Source organism: Haliotis rufescens, unplaced genomic scaffold (genome assembly GCF_023055435.1).
Source record: "Haliotis rufescens isolate VD_foot unplaced genomic scaffold, xgHalRufe1.0.p SCAF_44, whole genome shotgun sequence".
In the NCBI taxonomy this organism is placed as follows: Eukaryota; Metazoa; Mollusca; class Gastropoda; order Lepetellida; family Haliotidae; genus Haliotis; species Haliotis rufescens.
The window spans coordinates 2,627,693-2,649,574 of record NW_025964157.1 but is presented as its reverse complement, the minus strand read 5'-3'; the positions used below and the strand labels follow the sequence as shown (position 1 = coordinate 2,649,574).

The window sequence follows — 21,882 nt, the reverse complement described above, 5'->3', positions numbered from 1 at the left end:
AAACACAACACGAACATGCTCATATGCAACATGACTTGATGGCATTATCAATTGTACAACTCTAATTTGGCTGAGGATGAAGATTTGATGATATAACAAAACATCCAACAAATAAAATGTGTTTTGAGTTTGCTGTTTCACGCCGCACTCAGAATATTCCAGCTATATGAGGGTGGTTTGTAAATAATCGAGTCTGGACCAGACAGTCCAGTGATTGACATCATGAACATCTCTCTACTCAACTGGGATAAGACGTCATGCGGACCTTGTTACTGTAACATGAACGAGTGCAGCTAATAATACAACTAGTGTGTGATAAGCAACATAACGCCTTGTCTCATGACATTTTTATTGGAGTTATAAATCATATTTTACAGGAAAGGTACGTGAGTGACGTATTGACAGGTCATACTTTCAGAAAGGGAGGAGCTAGTTGGGTGTTTGAAATAGGGTTTACCGGGCGGCAGATCCAAGATGTTAGATTCAGGAGGAGTAATGTATATCGTCGTTATATTCAAATGTGTAGCAAACGCAAGCTATTGGGAATGGAAGCATGTGGAGCTTCTATGCCGAAGGATTAGATTCCTGTTAATATTTGGTGTATGGTACCTTTTATAGATGGGCTTCTTTCCTATGGTATGTTATCATATTACTATGGGTATGTTATCATATTCCAATGGGTATGAAAGAGGCGACTAAGGGATCGGATGGTCAGGCTCGCTGACTTGGTTCGTTGTCGTTGAATAAGCCCTTGGATGTTGACAGATTTCAATATTTGTTTGTGAAACTTCTTCCCGCAGTACATTAACACGGGCTTTGGTCTTGTACAATGTGTGATACAGCTGTATGTTTATTAAACCGATGATCTCTTCAACGGGTGATCTGGCAAGTAATAAAGATCAGTACACACTCATGAGGTCAACCTTTGCGAGGAAACTGCCTGGGGTGATCAACTTTTAGTGTCCCTCAAGTCGACAAGACAACATCTGCAACACAGAAATCAACTTAGCACGAGCTCCTGCACATTCTTCGACTGAACTGTACACAATCAGTCTCTATGTGGGCTATAAACCCTCACGTTATACCGCACTTTCGTTAGGCAACACACTGCCGAACTGAAGGTTTGCAATATCTCAGGGCTCTTTGCTGCAGCAAAAGGTAGCTTTTTATGCTACAAGTATAGGTAGTACAGCACAACTCTGATCATGGTTACTTGTGTGCAGTCGTATTGATCTGAACCACCCTTGAGGTCAACCTTTGCGAGGAAACTACCTGGTTGATTACCTTTTTACCGTCCCTAAAGTTCAAGTATGAGCACTACACTTTACCATGTAATAATTTATATCTTTTCCCGCGGAAACTCTCATCGTGGATAAGTCTTATCTTGCTGTCAGTCTTCGGAATAGCACCAAACAAACTAGCAACTCTAGGTTTAGATGTGGCAATCCCATAATTCCCTAACATTAATTCTTCCTTTATCTGCAGTTCTGTTTGCTTCCGGTTTAAACATGCCGCCCTATGATTCTTAGTTTCTCCGTACTCCTGTCATAGACCAGTATATCTCCCCATACGTATTTCTATGCAAGGCGACTGACATCTAGGATGTCATTCAGACAGTCAAGTATCCCAGATATATCCCCTCCTTTGTCAGTAATCATCTTTAAAGACGCCTATACTGGCGTATGTCCACATCTCTGATGTGGAGTTATCACCGTCCCCTTTTGAACTACCAAGGTCAAGTTTATACCATCCCCGGAATCGAGAAACTTCGCCTCCAGGTCTTGTGCTAACGATTCTATTCACTCATAATTTTCAGCTTTCTAACGTTTGCCTTACCTTGGATAGCACAAGTCTTTTCTTTGATAGGTAATTTGGGCATCGATTTTCCCCGGGAGGCTACTGGCTACAAATCATCATCAATCGCACTCTTCCTCAACGCATCTATGATTTCAGGCATCTTTGTCCCTGCCGCCTTCTCTCTGATTTTGTTTCAGCTCCCCTGACATCTTAGAGTCCTTTTGATATTCCTCGGCCATATTACTTGTAAAATGGATATTGTTTGTTTGTTTGTTATTTAACACCGCACTCAGCAGTATTCCAGCTATATGACGGCGGTCTGTAAATAATCGAGTCTGGACCAGACAATCCAGTGATTGACATTATGAGCATCGATCCACGCAATTTGGATACGATGACATGCATCAACAAAGTCACCGAGCCTGACCACCCGATCCCGTTAGTCGCCTACGGCAAGCATGGGTTTCTGGTCAACTATTCTAAAAAAACAACCGGATATTGAGTGAGTATGGTTTTACACTGCTTTTTGTAATATTCCATCAATATCACGGCGGGGGACACCAGAAATGATTTTTGTTTGTTTGTTGTTTAACGCCGCACTCTGCAATATTCCAGCTATATGACGGCGGTCTGTAAATAAGCGTCACACATTATACCCATGTTGGGAATCTTTGACGTGACGAGCGAACGCTTTTACCACCAGACTACCCCACCGCCCTAAAACGGAAAGACCTCCTAAGGGTCATCAGCGGCAACCCAGCTCAATATGGAATATTATGGTCTAAGGGGGACAACTCGTCCCTGCGTTACAATACATTCTCTCAAAAAAAAACCTTGTATCAGTTCACGTTTGATTGAAACAACAAAAGAGATTGCACACATTATTTCAGATACATGACTAATGGTCAAACAAAGAAAGAATCTCTTGCATCCTGGAGTTTTGGCTTGATTGTACAGATCTGAAGAGAGTCGCACAAAGTTGCTTTTAATGAGATACAAGTACATACCTGTACATACCAGATCACGTGATCTATCTCACATGACAAGAGGCGGGCGGTTGTAGTTATTTCAGGAACCAGGAAGAGAGGCGACTTCAGAGAAGAGAGCTCCACGTTGTAATAGAGGTATGTCACATATTTAGACGACATTACACATACACACGTATAGATTTTACATTGTGTGACAGTACATGGTTGTGTTGCCTATGTTTTAATGTATACACGCAAGGGCAGAGGTTTGACTTTAACACAGAAAGTAGACTAGCCATTGACATATCCAGCAGGTGTCCACCATGATTACATCCATATAGTTCTGTACGATGTCAGTTAGCAGCTGAATCGTCATCGCTGATGAAAGGCAACACACGCAAGATTACTGTTATCAAAAATCAATAAACACGGAGCTAGGCAGACAGATTTCCGACTGCTTTTATCTGAGGTCATAGTACCAGTAGTTACGGGTTATAACGAAAGAAGAAATTAGCTGAAACGTCTGCTGGTGTCCACCCACCTACCCGGCACATTAGCATACTCGGGTCATTTGATTTGCTGCCTAAGTGAAGGTAGCGTTTTATGTACATTAACATGCGTGCTGGAAACACCACATGAACGATAGGTAAGTTGTTCAGGTCGGGGGAGGTGTTGTGGCGATAACAAGGTTGGATCAGAGTTATGTCCCCTTAAGCATCATCGACTTGCATGTATGTTTAATATCAGTCATGTGACAGTAGATGCCTGTATGATTTTGTCTGTTGTGTGTGTGTGATGTGTGATGTGTGTGTATTTGAGTGTGGGTGCTTGGGTGCGTGCGTGTGCGTGTGCGTGTGTGTGGACAATCCGTATCCGGTCATGAAGACAATGAAGACTTTAAGTTTTTACTCACCCATGAAGTAAACGTTTGTTGCCTGACGGTGCACAGCAGGAGCGAACACCTGGTGTCGACACTGATTTCCAGTTATCTATTCACATAATTTTCACCACTGTTTTGCCTTAGATGGAATGCGCTTCGGCAGATACTGATTATTCTTTGGTGTTGTCGATTTTTATTTAATCTTAATGTAGTACTTCACAGAGGAGAGTGTGTATCCCCAAAGAAGCCAATTTTTAAACCACGTGTCTACTCGCCGTCTTGACCTGGTAAGGTCACGTGAGGGGTGTGGGGTGACAGGCAACCAGGAAGTAAAGTATTAAAGTACGTGCAGTACTCGAGGGAGGTGTTGTGTGTGTTTCAAACCTGATTTACCTTTTACTACAAGAAGCTGAGACATCAACCTGTATTTATGGAAATGGGTCCACTGTTGTTCTTGTTTCTGTTTTAAATTAGTCTACTGTAAGATTGTTGAATTAACCCCCTGGATGCAACAGGGACATATATGTCCCTCCTCTACAACCCTCACTTTGAAGTCCAAAAAAATTCAAAATACATCATGCACACTAATACACTTCACAGTTTTGAATAAGGTGGGAGATTCCCTGTTCTGTGATACCACCCACTGGCATTTAAGGCCAAGCAAAAGTACTAAAAATGACCTCTGAAAATAAGGTACTTCGTAAATGTCGCCATTTTGTACACATTACTAAATCACCGTTATTTACAGCATGTTTTGAAATCTAAATTTCGGATACTTACTCCGAGAAAGGAATTTCCAAAATAGCATATTAGTGATCACGAGTATCACAATGATCATTCCAAAACGGCTCCGATAACCCAAATACGCAAAAACGAACGCCGAAGTGAACTTTCCGCCATATTGGATAGTGTTTACAAAATCACGTTTCAGGTACACCGGTTATGAGGCGCCTGTAACATCACGAATATTTCAAACTTAGCTGCGATACACACATCCTTGAATTCCTCACACATTTTAGAATTAAATGAACAATGGTCTTTGTCACCAATACGAAGTGGCTTGAAGAAATCAAGCAAAATAAGTAGGGTGTGAAAACGAACGCTGTGCTCTAAAAACTGAACTTGTTTGAAATGTAAACAAAGCAAAATACAGATTTTACACAGTGTAGCATTTTCTCCTATTTTGAGCTATCCATTCGTCTATTCGTTCAAGATATTGGCTCAGCATTTTCAGAATATACATGGGAAGAGAATCGTAGGAAGAATTGGGGAATTTAAAATAGATACATTGAAAATATCAAATCATTGCAAAGTTATCGTCCTGTGTGACGCCCAATCTCATTAAAATCAGATCTTTGTTCTCGCTATCGCTAAACAAAGCGTTGTTTGGCGGTAGCGAAAACTAAGATATGATTTTAAAGAGATTGATGTGACGCCATGACTGACGCAAAATCACGCACAACGACAACGGTATTTATCGGAATTTCTGACTATTTCGGTTTGTTTCAATGAAAATTATAACAACAAATAACAGTACATGGATTGTCAGAATGTGTCTGATTACTTACATGTCACATTTATGTATATACGATCCCTGAATCAACGAAAGTCCCCTCGTAAAATCCCGCGTACTGTTGACAGTGAACACGCCATTTTGTAAGGGTCGGTCACCGGTAGTGATGTCATACGTCAACATTGTTGTACATATTTGGTAATTTCTTTGAGGTTTAGGTCCTTGAATTAGATTGCATACGATCATTGTACCATGCTGTTTACAGTTTCAGTTATGATGTAGATTTTGCATATCTTTTATAATTTTTTCACACAATTAATTTCACTTTGGACATTTGTCAATGTTCAAAATGATATCATAAATATAGGCCACAACATGTATGAACGAACCTTTGATAATCTCCTGTTTGTTTGAACATTGTTTACATAACAATTGATAGGTTTTTAGTGTCGAATACGATATTTCTTTCCTTTGGACGAGTGTTACAAGATGAAGTGTAAATGTAACTGCAGCATGTACGAATTTCTTGGGATGTGCAATAGTCAATATTATAAGTTCATATTATCAATGTCCATGAATAGCCGTTTCATTTTATTTAATACCTAAAACTGAATATATTATTTCACAAAATGGATAATATTTTTTCGGTAAATATATGGACACATTTCTGAAAGTAGTGTCTTTGAAATTGTTTTTTTGTGTCGTTTGATACACAGAACAGTGATATCTAATGATTCGCCAGGTGCGTGTTAGTCACAAACAATTTACGAATTATTCCTCTCGTTTTGCATTATATAATCAATCGGTTCATTCTTTTTTCAATATTGTGATCACAGGATATTAAACTGTTTACTTAATTTCTCCAGGAATTGTAAAATGTATAAAATACAATCCATGCCAGGTACCCTGTTGGTTCAACCTTATACGATTATCCTGATAATTCTATACCAATAGAGCTTTCTTCGCATCTTTTTATTGTGTAAAATGAAGAGAGATAATAACATAATAATGAACAAATATATGTCGAATATTGAATATAATTTTGGTTGTTTTGAAATATTATTTTGGGTATTTCATTACGTAAATTGATGCCAAACAGGTGCGTGTCTTGGCTAATTAAGATACACGATAAACTATCTAATTGTTTACATATTCAAAACATTATTTACTTGGTGAAAGCAGTAATTTTATGTTGTGTCGAAAAAGCGTCAAATTCCGTTTTATAGAACGATATTTTCCATACCATGAACGAAAATTAGGGGAGATATATATTAATCAAAATACCAGTGTCATCTTTCTCCGACGTTATCAAAGACATAAAACGAGCCATGATGTCAAAAGGAATGGTGTTATTTTTGGGGTATTTCATTACATCTGATGACAAGTCTAGTGCTCCATTAATAATGGTGCAACATTAGTCATATTACTCTTACACAAACAGGAGAATGTTGGAATCTAAGGATTAAGGTATAGGTTAGATAGGGCCATCCATTTCTCTATTACCTCTTTTTTAAGAAGTACGATTTCATCATTTCTTATGGGCGTTTTTAATAACTAAACGTATACAGTTTCAATATGGATAATTGTGTTGGAATAGTTTGGTTCCTCGTGAACGAAACGCCACGAAAATATATTGTCCTTACCCACAGCTAATTCTCACCAATTGACCTGAGTTACAACAAACTAGTGCTAAGCATAGCGGAGTTATGCCCCCTTTTCCCTGAACGTGTGTAACCTCTCTGTCGCCTTTTGACGTCATAGAGAAAAATCAGTTTTCGTCATTTACGGCATGCTATTTTTAACATTGAGTGTATATCGTTATACATACGCCTATAACTCTATTTGATATATTGTTATGTCGTTCACATATTAGGCAGTATTTTGTTCGCTGACAGTTTCGGTAAAGCTTCGAAATAAAAAAAATCGTCGCTCAGTACTTTTATCGGTATACGATAAAAGGTGGAGAAATTGACTGTTTTTCAACGCAGAATAAATTCTCGGACAACACTTAAAAGTGTATATTTTTAAAACCGGTTTAATATTTGCAGGTTACTTTACACAATCAAATAGGAAATTTAACATTCTCCACCTCTGTGTAATTTAATAGCCAGGGGAATATCCAGTGCCGCGTGAGCGCAATTCTCGCACAACCTTCACTTTTCCGATCTTAGGAAAATGTGCGTCATAAATAAAACTCGGCATCCAGAGTTTCGTTGTATGAAACTAATTTTAATATCCATGTGCATTAATTCTTGTGTCATGTGTTTGAAAAACATGGCATACATTCCACTCAGTCTCTCCACTTCATGGAATGTACATATTCATTACTTAGGGGAAAATGTGAAATAGTATCATGATACTGTGTGGTATTTGATTTTCAGGGCAACTTACGTAAAACATAAGAGTCATGATGTTCCACAGATATACTATACATGCAATGGGGCGCCGTGTTGTCACGTAAACTCCCGTCTCATTGTCTTGTAATGATGTCACGTGTTGGGACGTTGGGGATGATGCAGTCATGTACATGTTGTATGATTCTGTCTATAACATGTGCATATATACTTCACTAAACTATCGGTTTGGCTTCAGATGGCGACCGCTAAGAATCTGACAGAGAACCACCTCACCTGTGTCATCTGTACAGAGGTGTTCACAGACCCAGCCACACATCACTGTCATCATACATTCTGCAAGTCCTGTCTGCTGAAATACACATACACACAGCCGGAAGAAGTACAAGGCAAGTCCTTACCATGTCCCTCCTGTAGACAACTGACGAATGTGACCAACCCTGACAGTCCAGTAGAGGAGTGGGTCAGTCAGCTGAAACCAAGCCATGTCATACAGGGGCTGATGGACGACTTTGGACCCGACACAAAGGGTAATCAGCGTATAATTCTACTGCCTGACTAATATACCTTTTTGAAAGTTTTGAAAACAACCACACACGTGTGGATAGATGAGCATTCACTCATAGAATTGATTATTATGACTTCATGTTAATAGATTTTGATACAGGATAAATATTTCTTTCTCGCAAAGGCAAATAAATTACATTCTATTTGCGACAAAGAGCTTCCGGTAAACTCAAATACCTATTGCCATAATTTTATGAAATCAACATAAATTTTATGTCCTACCCCTACCACGTCGTCATTCCTTTTTGTTATATTATTGTCAGTTATTAATACAATTTGTATGACAAGCTAGCATGAAATGTGGGGTTGATCTTTGTCGCCCTCCACTGTGACATGCCACCGCTAGCATATAAATATCACAATTTGTGTCTGCTTATCCTGAATAGGGAAAACAATACATGTAACATCTAGGAAATGGATGTGTTGACAGAACTGTTGGGTTGATATTAGTCGCCCTCCACTGTGACATGCCACAGCTAGGACGGGATGTGTTGACAGAACTGTGGGGTTGATCTTTGTCGCCCTCCACTGTGACATGCCACAGCCAGCACAGGGTTGTGTTGACAGAACTGTGGGGTTGATCTTTGTCGCCCTCCACTGTGACATGCCACAGCCAGCACAAGGTTGTGTTGACAGAACTGTCGGGTTGATCTGTGTCGCCCTCCACTATGACATGCCACAGCTTGGACGAGGTGTGTTGAGAGAACTGTGGGGTTGATCTTAGTTACAGGAAATCCTACTGGCTGTGCCATGGCCCTACATTGTTACAAAGCATGTTAAATGAAAAAGTTTATGTTCAGTTCAGTCTCCTATCTATAAAGACGCTATAACGCCCTCAGTTTCTAATATGCATCTGTTATTGTATATCTAGTCGGCAAATAATAATCTTGTGGTTATGATTACCTGTAGGTCATGACTGACAAGGGAGTGCTACATTGTGAGACAGCATCATTGTTTAATTACAACCTGTGTCATATGATATGTTCATCTCCAGAAAGGGCGTGGCCGTTTGTGACAAAAGTAATGTGTTACCTGTTATATAGGGGCGGTCGGGTAGCCTAGTGGTTTAAGCGTTCGCTCGTCACGCCAAAGACCCGGGTTCGATTCCCGACATGGGTACAATGTGTGAAGCCCATTTCTGGTGTCCCCCGCCGTGATATTGCTGGAATATTGCTAAAAGCGGCATAAAACCATACTCAGTCAGTCAGTCAGTTACCTGTTATTATTTCTTGAGATGGTGTGCGATTCTTATCATGCTTTTTGACAAATGAAATTAAGCACACTTGTTTTTGTAGGTGTGGAGGAACACTTGTGCGGTGTTTGTACAAAACAAGGAAAGACAACTCCAGCCACTTCTTGGTGCTCTGTCTGCGATGTTGTGTTCTGTGAAGGATGTCTCCAGATGCACAACATGATGCCATTGTTGTGTGACCATGAAGTAGCTCACTTGTTTGATCACACAAAAACAAAGGTCAAGCGTCGCTTTATGTGTCAAGTCCACAGAGATGAAAAGGTGAAGTTGTTCTGTAAAGACTGCAAGCAGGCAATATGCACGATATGCTGCAGTATAAAACACAGGGCATGTAAGGATGTTGATAGAATAGAGAGTATGACCCCTCTTGTGAAGGAACAACTGACAAACAAAATAGAGCAGCTCAGAATCAACATGGCGGCTACTAATAAAAACATAACCTGGAGAAAATCTAGAATTCAAGATGTGATGAGTAATTCACAAGACGTTAAAGATCAAGTCATGAAGACACGGGAAACAGTGATGTGTGCTATTTTAAGAAAAGAGAAGCAACTCCTTGATGACATCGACAAAGCTACTGATGAACAATTACGTGAGTTACAAGCAGATATAAAATCCCAGGAGATCGAGCTACAGATGTACCAGCAGCAGTATGAGTTCACAGCCAATGCTATGACGTCCAACTGTGAGATGGACATGTATGCTGTCTATGAGTCGATGGGTGAGACTTCTACACAGAACAGAGACACGGACAACAGACCAGCAGCAGGAAGGGTTGTATTCACACACGACCTGGACAAGCTGAGTAAAGCAGTTGATGAGCTACAGCTGGGGGAGGTTCAAGTCGTCCATGGAGTGAGTGATCCCGAATCTTCTCCTGTTCTACATCACACCATTGACTGCAAGGAAGATGGGGACCGGAAGAATCCTAGTTTGTATGACTTCACAGTGTTGACTGTTGATGGCGTGAAAGTGATGGTAGTTGCAGATTATGATAACAAGAGACTCGAAACATATTACACATCAAACTTCAAATCCTTTCATAATCAGCTCCTATTTTCTAATGGTCCTTGGCAAATAGCCAAGTTAAGTGAGAGTCAGATTGCTGTCAGCGTTCCAGACAGTAAGGAAATAGTTACAGTTAATGTTACCCCAGATCCTGTATTACGGTCAACTATCAAAACAAGGAAGGAGTACTGGACTCTAGCCTGTCTGAGTCCTTCACAGCTGTCGGTAGGTACAAATAGACAGTCTCACTCTGTGGACATACTGGACATGAGAGGGAGGATACTGAGGTCTATCAACACGGGGGTGATAAGGAGTCCAGAATATATGCATGTCACCAGAAACAACAACTTGCTAGTCAGTGAAAGAGACGTAAAATCCCTTGTATGTGTGACCAGTGAAGGATACGCTGTTTTCACCTACACTCCCACAGGAGTCAGAGCTCTGACACGACCTCGGGGTGTTACAACAACCAGCACAGGAGATATCCTGCTTGTAGACAGACGCTCCCACAAGGTGATTCAGCTGACAGAGTCGGGGCAGTTTGTCAGAGATGTCCTCACACAACAGGATGGTCTGAAATATCCTGATGGTGTCTGTCTTGATGCTGACGGCCTGCTGTATGTTACGTCTGGGAGATATGTAAAAGTATTCAAGTTCTGCGGCGCTGAATGTGGAAATAGAAATAACTTTGATCTCAAAACACAGTTTGATATTTCAAAAGTTGAATGCTGCTTTAGGTCCAGATCGGATCCAGTTCTTCCCTTACACACGTAGTCCATCATGTCATTGATTAAATACAGGACGACCTAGCACCAGTAGTAGTCTGACCTGATAGAAATACTTCTCAAGTAGACCTAGCACCAGTAGAAGTCTGACCTGATAGAAATACTTCTCAAGTACATTTGTGAAAGGACGCACAATAACAGCACTGAATGAGGACAACACTACACGAGAGATCACGTGACCTAGACAGATGATATTTGACAGTACTGTTGTTTCATGTTGTTTATAGAACAGTATTGTTGTTTGATGTTGTTCATAGAACAGTAATGTTGCGTTGTGTAGTGTACTATATATCTGACGTGTGTTGTCATGGAGAAACATGTTCACATAATTGCGCATGCTTTCCATCTTTAGATTATCAGTTCGACAGCCCATCTCCTGATGTTTTAAAGGGGCACTTAACTCTAATAAAACACCACTAGCGTTCGGTGATCTACAGCGGATATAATAATGTGTGGATGCTGTGAGAACTCGTTGAGTTCTGTAAATATACTAATTTGTATCAGTTATTTCTACTATCTGTTGTGTTGAGTAGAGTATAATAGTAACAACATTTATACTAAATGATTATACATATATGTTTAAATAGTCTTTACATATACTAGTATATAATCAATTTGCCTTTATTGCATATGCAGGAAACTAGGGTATCAGCTAAGTAAGGATGGATGAACAACTTCTATATTACTTCGTACCCCAACTTCTAATGCCTCTCAAAGACGTCATGATATCAGCTGACGATTTTGCATTTTGTCAGAAACAAGTGTTAGCAAGTAGTATTGAACCTGTCAAAAGAGCGGAGTTAACAGCACACACAACAAAATGCAAGCAAGAGTATGTCATCAACTTATATTTTTTCATTTAATCTTTATATTTCTAATAACATGACATGTTATAGGTAAGGAGATAGTAATGTTTTTCACACTATGAATGAGTGACATATTTCATCCATCCTTGTGTATTCCAATAGTTCGTGATACATTTGTAACTGCTAAACGTGTTGAGATCTGTATATAATAGTCAAATGGACAGTAAAACATTTTCAAGGGTAGAAGTTGCAATTTTTTTGTCATTTCACACTTTTTGACTGGTTGTCAATCATGTTGTTAGATTGACAGGTGGCGATAGGTTAATTGATAGAGATACTAATATGACTTCTGTGGCTAATTTAATTGATTGGATAATTTGCCCAATCTCATTAAAATCAGACCTTAGTTCTCGCTACCGCTAAACAAAGATCTGAAGACATCCCATTAGGGGTCATGTCAGAACGACCTTTCATGCGACCAATCAGAGCGTCGCTTACCAGATTATGAAAGTGACAGTCGGAATGTGATTTCTAATCATGCAACCTTGAAAACTTTATTCCGAACGATAGTTTCGGGTTAAACGACTGAATCCATACAATCTAGCCCATCTATTAGCCATTCCAGAATGTTCTTTTGTTCAGGTTTCAAATTTGTCATCGAGAATTTGTCAAAATATGTTTCGAAGCGTGGTCGACAATTTGAAATTAGTGCCGTAAAGCACGAGAAAGCTGCCTTCTGATTGGTCATTCCATTGGTCGGTCAAAGTTCGCGCAAGGTCGGTCTGACGTGACCCGTAATGGGATGTCCTCAGATCTTTGTTTAGTGGTAGCTAGAACTAAGATCTGATTTTAATGAGATTGTAATTTGCCTTGATCTATATCCGTATGTCATTTGTATTAATAAAACTACATTACTTCACTTTTCTGGAGACAAGAATAGTTCAGTGTTTGAAACAAAATGTATCAATAAAAACATAGATGCTTTTATCAAAGCTCTAAGGTTTATTCATTTTTCGGTCATTCAGTGTACCAACAAATAGCCCTCACACCATGCCACTTGCCAGTCTACGACACCGGCATCGATATGACAAAGTCAGAAGTCACCAAGATTGCCTTATTATGCATGGCACTTTGTCCTTCCCGGGTAATGAGTTGTATGATATTAACAAGCAACTGTATGGATTTTTACCCAACTGTGAAAGCATCTGTATCCACCATTTTGCTTACATCTTCATCAAAGTATACTTTAAGAGTGAGTGAGGGGCCTACATTATTTTAGCCATTAGTGAGTGAGTGAGTGAGGGGGCTACATTACTGTAGTCATTAGTGAGTGAGTGAGTGAGTGAGGGGGGCTACATTACTATAGCCATTAGTGAGTGAGTGAGTGAGGGGCCTACATTACTTTAGCCATTAGTGAGTGAGTGAGTGAGTGAGGGGGGCTACATTACTGTAGTCATTAGTGAGTGAGTGAGTGAGTGAGGGGGCTACATTACTGTAGCCATAAGTGAGTGAGTGAGTGAGGGGGCTACATTACTAAAGCCATTAGTGAGTGAGTGAATGAGTGAGTGAGTGAGGGGGGCTACATTACTGTAGTCATTAGTGAGGGAGTAAGTGAGGGGGCGACATTACTGTAGTCATTAGTGAGTGAGTGAGTGAGTGAGGGGGGCTACATTACTGTAGTCATTAGTGAGTGAGTGAGTGAGTGAGGGGGGCTACATTACTGTAGCCATTAGTGAGAGTGAGTGAGGGGGCTACATTACTAAAGCCTTTAGTGAGTGAGTGAATGAGTGAGTGAGTGAGGGGGGCTACATTACTGAAGCCCTTAGTGAGTGAGTGAGTGAGGGGCCTATATTACTGTAGCTGTTAGTGAGTGACTGAGTGAGTGAGTGACTGAGTGAGGGGGCCAACATAACTGTAGCCATTAGTGAGTGAGTGAGTGAGTGAGGGGGCCTACATTACGGTAGCCATTATTGAGTGAGTGAGTGTGTCAGTGAGTGGGTGATGGTGCTACATTACTAAAGCAATTAGTGAGTGAGTGAGTGAGTGAGGGGCCTACAGTACTGTAGCCATCAGTGAGTGAGTGAAGGGCCTACATTACTGTAGTCGTTATTGAGTGAGTGAGTGAGTGTCCTACATTACTAAGGCCATTAAACAGGTTCAGACTCCCGACCTTGTGTGAACCACCGGAGGTATTGTGCTATCCCGTTTCGTACGTACTACGCCACGAGGCAACTCAAAGTGAAACAAGATGGGTCTTGTTCCATGCAGTTCCAAGTTGACTCGCCTGCTCTCGTGAAAATGGATATTTTAATCACACTGACAAGAAAATGTCAACTTGCAACATGAATATTTAGATGTTGTCCAATAACGAATTCAATTCTATGAAACAGAAAAATGATTGATCAGCTCTTCAGTAAAACACAAACTTAAATTATCCTTGATAACGGTACCTGTGAAAGGTATGAATCAAGAAGTCCATTTGTGACATCATCAACTACAAATGTACATCTTGATTGCCACACTGATAGTGTTACCATTGTCGGCTTCTTCTTGTTACGTCCAGGCCAATCACTAGACCTTCACTGTAATTGGCTTCTCTCCTGTATTAGTGAGTGAGTGTTAGTGTTACCATTGTCGGCTCCTTCTTGTTACGTCCAGGCCAATCACTAGACCTTCACTGTAATTGGCTTCTCTCCTGTATTAGTGAGTGAGTGTTAGTGTTACCATTGTCGGCTCCTTCTTGTTACGTCCAGGCCAATCACTAGACCTTCACTGTAATTGGCTTCTCTCCTGTATTAGTGAGTGAGTGTTAGTGTTACCATTGTCGGCTCCTTCTTGTTACGTCCAGGCCAGTCACTAGACCTTCACTGTAATTGGCTTCTCTCCTGTATTAGTGAGTGAGTGTTAGTGTTACCATTGTCGGCTCCTTCTTGTTACGTCCAGGCCAATCACTAGACCTTCACTGTAATTGGCTTCTCTCCTGTATTAGAGAGTGAGTGTTAGTGTTACCATTGTCGGCTCCTTCTTGTTACGTCCAGGCCAGTCACTAGACCTTCACTGTAATTGGCTTCTCTCCTGTATTAGTGAGTGAGTGTTAGTGTTACCATTGTCGGCTCCTTCTTGTTACGTCCAGGCCAGTCACTAGACCTTCACTGTAATTTGCTTCTCTCCTGTATTAGTGAGTGAGTGTTAGTGTTACCATTGTCGGCTCCTTCTTGTTACGTCCAGGCCAGTCACTAGACCTTCACTGTAATTGGCTTCTCTCTTGTAAACATCATTGGCGTCGTCATTATATTGTTATTTTTGTACATTTATCCCACTTTGTGTAAACGTATCGTCATGTATATATATTAACTCCATGTAGTTACTCAGCATTCACCTGATGAAGGAACAAGAAGTAGCTCTGAAACGTCGTCACAAAGAATAATGTTATCCATAAAAAGTCTCCTGTGTTCGTATTCTTTCAACTTCAAACAACTTCAAAACTTCCCCGATGTCCTGGACTCCTTTAGTGCTGCACTTATTGAAGTAGCCACATGGCAGATTGGATATGTACATAGGCCTCAAGTATGTAATGCCACTTTGAACAATACCTGCATTTTTTCTTGTACAGTAAACTACGGTTATAACGAACTCAAAGCGACCACCAGTTTTAGTTCGTTATAACCGTAGTTTGTTATAAGCATATATACAGCATATATACAGCAAATGTACGGGACCCCAAAAACAGTTCGTTATATCCGCCGGTTCGTTATAAGCGTGTTCGTTATAAACGTAGTTTACTGTATGTAGATTTTGTACCAACTAACACTGGCAGTATTATGGGTCAAACAATCTTCTGTACCAAGTTTAGAAATGCAAAATGTCTAACCAAAGTTAGATTTAAACACCAGCCCACACATGGCTAATACATATGAATATCTAACCTATGACCAGAAAGCCGTTTCCCTTTGGTTTCAACTAAGTCCCTATGTATATATTTCTGTATACGACCCTCAGTGTATTATTCAAGTCTCAATGTGCCATGTGACCGGGTGTGGACAGAGTGACTCGTGCAACATACATCTGTCATTCACAGACAAACATTCTGTACATCATTGTTTACATCCAAGGAAACTATCGTCAAATCACTTGTAAAACATTGCTTCAGAAACACTGAATTATCCTAGCTGGTTTGAAGAACAAAGCAGTGCAATATCTTCAGCTTCTGAATCCTGCTTTGTCTCTACACACCTACCTCAGCATTAAGAGGCTAAGTACACGTGACATCACAGACATGTAAAAAACATTACAGGAGAAAATGTATACCCGTGTATCGTACTTGGTCCGAATTAATAACAGTTATAATTTCACTCTGTGAACTAAGTGGGGTACATGGAATGTTTTAGTCTGACTTGGGTGTTGGTATATTGTGGCACAAGTATGGTGTTGCCCTTTCTTTAGCTGTAATACGGAAAACACAACACGGACATGCTCATATGCAAAATGACTTGATGGCATTATCAATTGTACAAATACAATTTTGCTGAGGATGAAGATTTGATAATATAACAAAACATCCAACAAATAAAGTGTGTTTTGAGTTTGCTGTTTAACGCCGAATATTCCAGCTATCTGAGGATGGTTTGTAAATAATCGAGTCTGGACCAGACAGTCCAGTGATTGACATCATGAACATCTATCTACTCAACTGGGATAAGACGTCATGCGGCCCTTGTTACTGTAACATGAACACGTGCAGGTAATAATACAACTAGTGTGTGATAAGCAACATAACGCCTTGTCTCATGACATTTTTATTGGAGTTTTAAATCATATGTTACAGGAAAGGGGCGTGAGTGAGGTATTGACAGGTCATACTTTCAGAAAGGGGGGGAGCTAGTTGGGTGTTTGAAATAGGGTTTACCGGGCGGCAGATCCAAGATGTTAGATTCAGGAGGAGTAATGTATATCGTCGTTATATTCAAATGTGTAGCAAACGCAAGCTATATGCAATGGAAGCATGTGGAGCTTCTCTGCCGAAGGATTCGATTCCTGTTAATAATCGGTGTATGGTACCTTTTATAGATGGGCTTCTTTCCTATGGTATGTTATCATATTACTATGGGTATGTTATCATATTCCAATGGGTATGAAAGAGGCGACTGAGGGGATCTGGTGGTCAGGCTCGCTGACTTGGTTCCTTGTCGTTGAATAAGCCCTGGGATGTTGAGAGATTTCAAAATTTGTTCGTGAAACTTCTTCCTGCAGAACTTTAACACGCGCTTTGGTCTTACACAATATGTGATACAGCTGTATGTTTATGAAACCGATGATCTCTTCAACGGGTGATCTGGCAAGTAATAAAGATCAGTACGCACTCATGAGGTCAACCTTTGCGAGGAAACTGCCTGGGGTGATCAACTTTTAGTGTCCCTCAAGTCTGCAAGACATCATCTGCAACACAGAAATCAACTTAGCCAGAACTCCTGCACATTCTTCGACTGAACTGTACACAATCTGTCTCTATGTGGGCTATAAACCCTCACGTTATACCGCACTTTCGTTAGGCAACACACTGCCGAACTGAAGGTTTGAAATATCTTTGGGCTCTTTGCTGCAGCCAAAGGTAGCTTTTTATGCTACAATTACAGGTAGTACAGCACAACTCTGATCATGGTTACTTGGATGCAGTCGTATTGATCTGAACCACCCTTGAGGTCAACCTTTGCGAGGAAACTACCTGGGTGATCCACTTTTTACCGTCCCTTAAGTCCAAGTATGAGCACTCACACTTTACCATGTAATAATTCATATCTTTTCCTGCGGAAACTCTCATCGTGGATAAATCTTATCTTGCTGTCAGTCTTCGGGATAGCACCAAACACACTAGCAACTCTAGGTTTAGATGTGGCAATCCCATAATTCCCTAACATTAATTCTTCCTTTATCTGCAGTTCTGTTTGCTTCCGGTTTAAACATGCCGACCTGTGATTCTTAGTTTCTCTGTACTCCTGTCATAGACCAGTATATCTCCCCATACGTATTTCTATGCAAGGTGACTTACATCTAGGATGTCATTCAGACAGTCAAGTATTCCAGATATATCCCCTCCTTTGTCAGTTATCATCTTTCAAGACGCCTATACTGGCGTATGTCCACATCTCTAATGTGGAGTTATCAACGTCCCCTTTTGAACTACCAAGGTCAAGTTTATACCATCGCCGGAATCGAGAAGCTTCGCCTCCGGGTCTTGTTCTCCAACGATTCTAGCCACTCATAATTTTCAGCTTTCTAACGTTTGCCTTACCTTGGATAGCTCAAGTCTTTTCTTGGTAAGGCAATTTGGGCAGCGATTTTCCCCGGGAGGCTTCTGGCTACAAATCATCATCAATCGCACTCTTCCTCAACGCATCTATGATTTCAGGCATCTTTGTCCCTGCCGCCTTCTCTCTGATTTTGTTTCAGCTCCCCTGACATCCTAGAGTCCTTTTCATATTCCGCGGCCATAAAATAGGTTTTGTTTGTTTGTTTGTTGTTTAACGCCGCACTCAGCAATATTCCAGCTATATGACGGCGGTCTGTAAATAATCGAGTTTGGACCAGACAATCCAGTGATTGACCTCATGAGCATCGATCCATGCAATTGGCATCGATGACATGCATCAGCCAAGTCACCGAGCCTGACCACAATGGGTTGCTGAAGACCTATTCTACAAAAAAACCCAACTGATATTGAATGAGTGAGTATGGTTTTAGGCTGCTCATAATGTAATATTCCATCAATATCTGGTGGGGGACACCAGAAATGGTCGTCACACATTATACCCACCCATGTTGGGAATCACTAGACTACCCCACCGCCCTAAAACGGAAAGACCCCCTACGGGTCAAAAGCGACAACTTTGAAAAGTCAAACCAAGCTGAATATGCAATATTATGGTCTAAGGGGGACAACTCCTCCCTGTGTTACAATACATTCTCTCGTAAACTACACCTTGTAGAAGTTCACGTTTGATTGAAATAACAAAAGAGATTGCACACATTATTTCAGATAAATGCCTAAGGGTCAAACTGAGAAAGAATCTCTTGCATCCTGGCTTGATTGTACAGATCTGAAGAGAGTCGTACAAAGTTGCTTCTAATGTGATACAAGTACATACCTGCACATACCAGATCACGTGATCTACCTAACACGACAGGCGACGAGCGGGTTGCGGTTATTCCAGGAACCAGGAAGAGAGGCGACTTCAGGGAAGAGAGCTCCACGTTGTAATAGGGGTATGTCACGTATTTAGACGCCATTGCACATACACACGTATAGATTTTACATTATGTGACAGTACTGGGTTGTATTACCTATGTTTTACTCTAAACACGCAAGGGCAGAGGTTTGACTTTGACACAGAAAGTAGACTTGACCTTGACATATCCAGCAGGAGTCCACCATGATTACATCAATATATAGTCTGGAAGGTAAGTTAAGGTACGGACGTTTACTACAATGTCTGAAAAACTATCGGACCTACTGCAGTCAAAGTTGGTAAGAGATTATTAAACAGTCATACATAACTGGATATTACATTTAAAGACAATTGGTGCATGAATAAAAAATCTGTCTGTTTAGCTATCACTGTGTTTCATCAACAACCAGACCTGTTCGTCACGGGTGGAACGAGCATTCATTGTAACAGCCATCTGCATAATGCTACCCCTGCGTCACAGCCATATGACACAGTTGAACCAATCAACTCAACCCGAAAGGTTGGTTCAACTGTTGAACACGGAGCTAGGCAGACAGATTATCGTCTGCCTTTTTAACACAAGCAGTTACAAGTTATAACGAAAGTGGAAATGAGCTTAAACGTCCATCCATATAGTTCTGTAGGATGTCAGTTAGCAGCTGAATCGTCATCGCTGATGAAAGGCTACACACGCAAGAGTATTACTATTATAAAAATCAATTAACACGGAGCTAGGCAGACAGATGTTCGACTGCTTTTATCTGAGGTCGTGGTACAAGTAGTTACCGGTTATAACGAAAGTAGGAATTAGCTGAAACGTCTGCTGGTGCACCCACCTACCCCGCACATTAGCATACTCGGGTCATTTGATTTGCTGACTAAGTGAAGATTGCGTTTTATGTACATTAACATGCGTGCTGGAAACACCACATGAACGATAGGTAAGTTCTTCGGGTCGGGGGAGGTGTTGTGGCGATAACAAGGTTGGATCAGAGTTATGTCCCTTTAAGCATCATCGACTTGCATGTATGTTTAATATCAGTCATATGACAGTAGATGCCTGTATGATTTTGTCTGTTGTGTGTGTGTGTGTGATGTGTGATGTGTGTGATGTGTGTGTGTATTTGAGTGTGCGTGGGAGCGTGCGTGCGTGCGTGTGCGTGTGCGTGTGCGTGTGTGTGGACAATCCGTATCCGGTCATGAAGACAATGACTCACCCATGAAGTAAATGTTTGTTGCCTGTCGTTGCACAGCAGAAGCGAACACCTGGTGTCGACACTGATTTCCAGTTATCTCTTCATATAATTTTCACCACTGTTTTGCCTTAGATGGAATGCGCGTCGGCAGATACTGGTTATTCTTTGGCGTTGTCGATTTTTATTAAATCTTAATGTAGTACTTCACAGAGGAGAGTGCGTATCCCCAAACACGCCAATATTTGACAACGGTTAAAACCACGTGTCTACTCGCCGTCTTGACCTGGTAAGGTCACGTGAGGGGTGTGGGGTGTCAGGCAACCAGGAAGTAAAGTATTGAAGTACGTGCAGTACTCGGGGGGAGGTGTTGTGTGTGTTTCAAACCTGATTTACCTTTCACTACAAGAAGCTGAAACATCAACCTGTGTTTATGGAAATGGGTCCATGGCTTAAACGACTGTTGTTCTTGTTTCGGTTTGAAATTAGTCTACTGTAAGATTGTTGAATTAAGATCGTTGTATGAAACTAATTTTAATATCCATGTGCATTAATTCTATGTCATGTGTTTGAAAAACATGGCATACATTCCACCCCGTCTCTCCACTTCATGGAATGTACATATTCATTACTTAGGGAAAACGTGAAATGGTATCATGATACAGTGTGGTATTTGATTTTCAGGGCAACTTACGTAAAGCATAATTAACAAGAATGATGTTCCAAAGATATACATGTAATGGGGCGCCGTGTTGTCACGTTGGGGATGATGCATTCATGTACATGTTGTATGATTCTGTCTATAACATGTGCCTATATACTTCACTAAACTATCGGTTTGGCTTCAGATGGCGACCGCTAAGAATCTGACAGAGAACCACCTCACCTGTGTCATCTGTTCTGAGGTGTTCACAGACCCTGCCACACTTCAGTGTAATCATACATTCTGCAAGTCCTGTCTGCTGAAATACATCAACACACAGCCTGAAGCAGTACAAGCCAGGTCCATACCATGTCCCTCCTGTAGACAACAGACGAAGGTGACCAACCCTGACAGTCCAGTAGAGGAGTGGGTCAGTCAGCTGAAACCAAGCCATGTCATACAGGGGCTGATGGACGACTTTGGACCCGACACAAAGGGTAATAAGCGTATAATTCTACTGCCTGACTAATATACCTTTTTGAAAGTTTTGAAAACAACCACACACGTGTGGATAGATGAGCATTCACTCATAGAATTGATTATTATGACTTCATGTAAATCGATTTTGATGCAGGATAAATATTTCTTTCTTGCAAAGGCAAAAAAATTACATTCTGTTTGCGACAAAGAGCTTGCGGTGAACTCAAATACCTATTACCATAATTTTATGAAATCAACATGAATTTCATGTCCTACCCCTTCCACGTCGTCATTCCTTTTTGTTATATTATTGTCAGTTATTAATACAATTTGTATGACAAGCTAGCATCTAAATGTCACAATTTGTGTCTGCTTATCCTGAATAGGCACAATATATGTCACAGCTAAGAAAG

The 21,882-nt window shown here is 40.7% G+C and overlaps 1 protein-coding gene across 1 annotated transcript in view; it reads left to right on the top strand.

Annotated features, from left to right (window-relative positions):
* Window positions 1–2,874: 2,874 nt before the first annotated feature.
* The window catches only part of LOC124136065, a 34,149-nt gene continuing 15,141 nt past the window's right edge, over window positions 2,875–21,882 (top strand). The window contains exons 1-2 of the mRNA XM_048383078.1: window positions 2,875–2,921; window positions 21,195–21,486. Of these exons, the coding sequence (XP_048239035.1) occupies window positions 21,195–21,486 (292 nt within the window). The 5' untranslated portion in view covers window positions 2,875–2,921. The remainder of the gene's footprint in view (window positions 2,922–21,194; window positions 21,487–21,882) is intronic.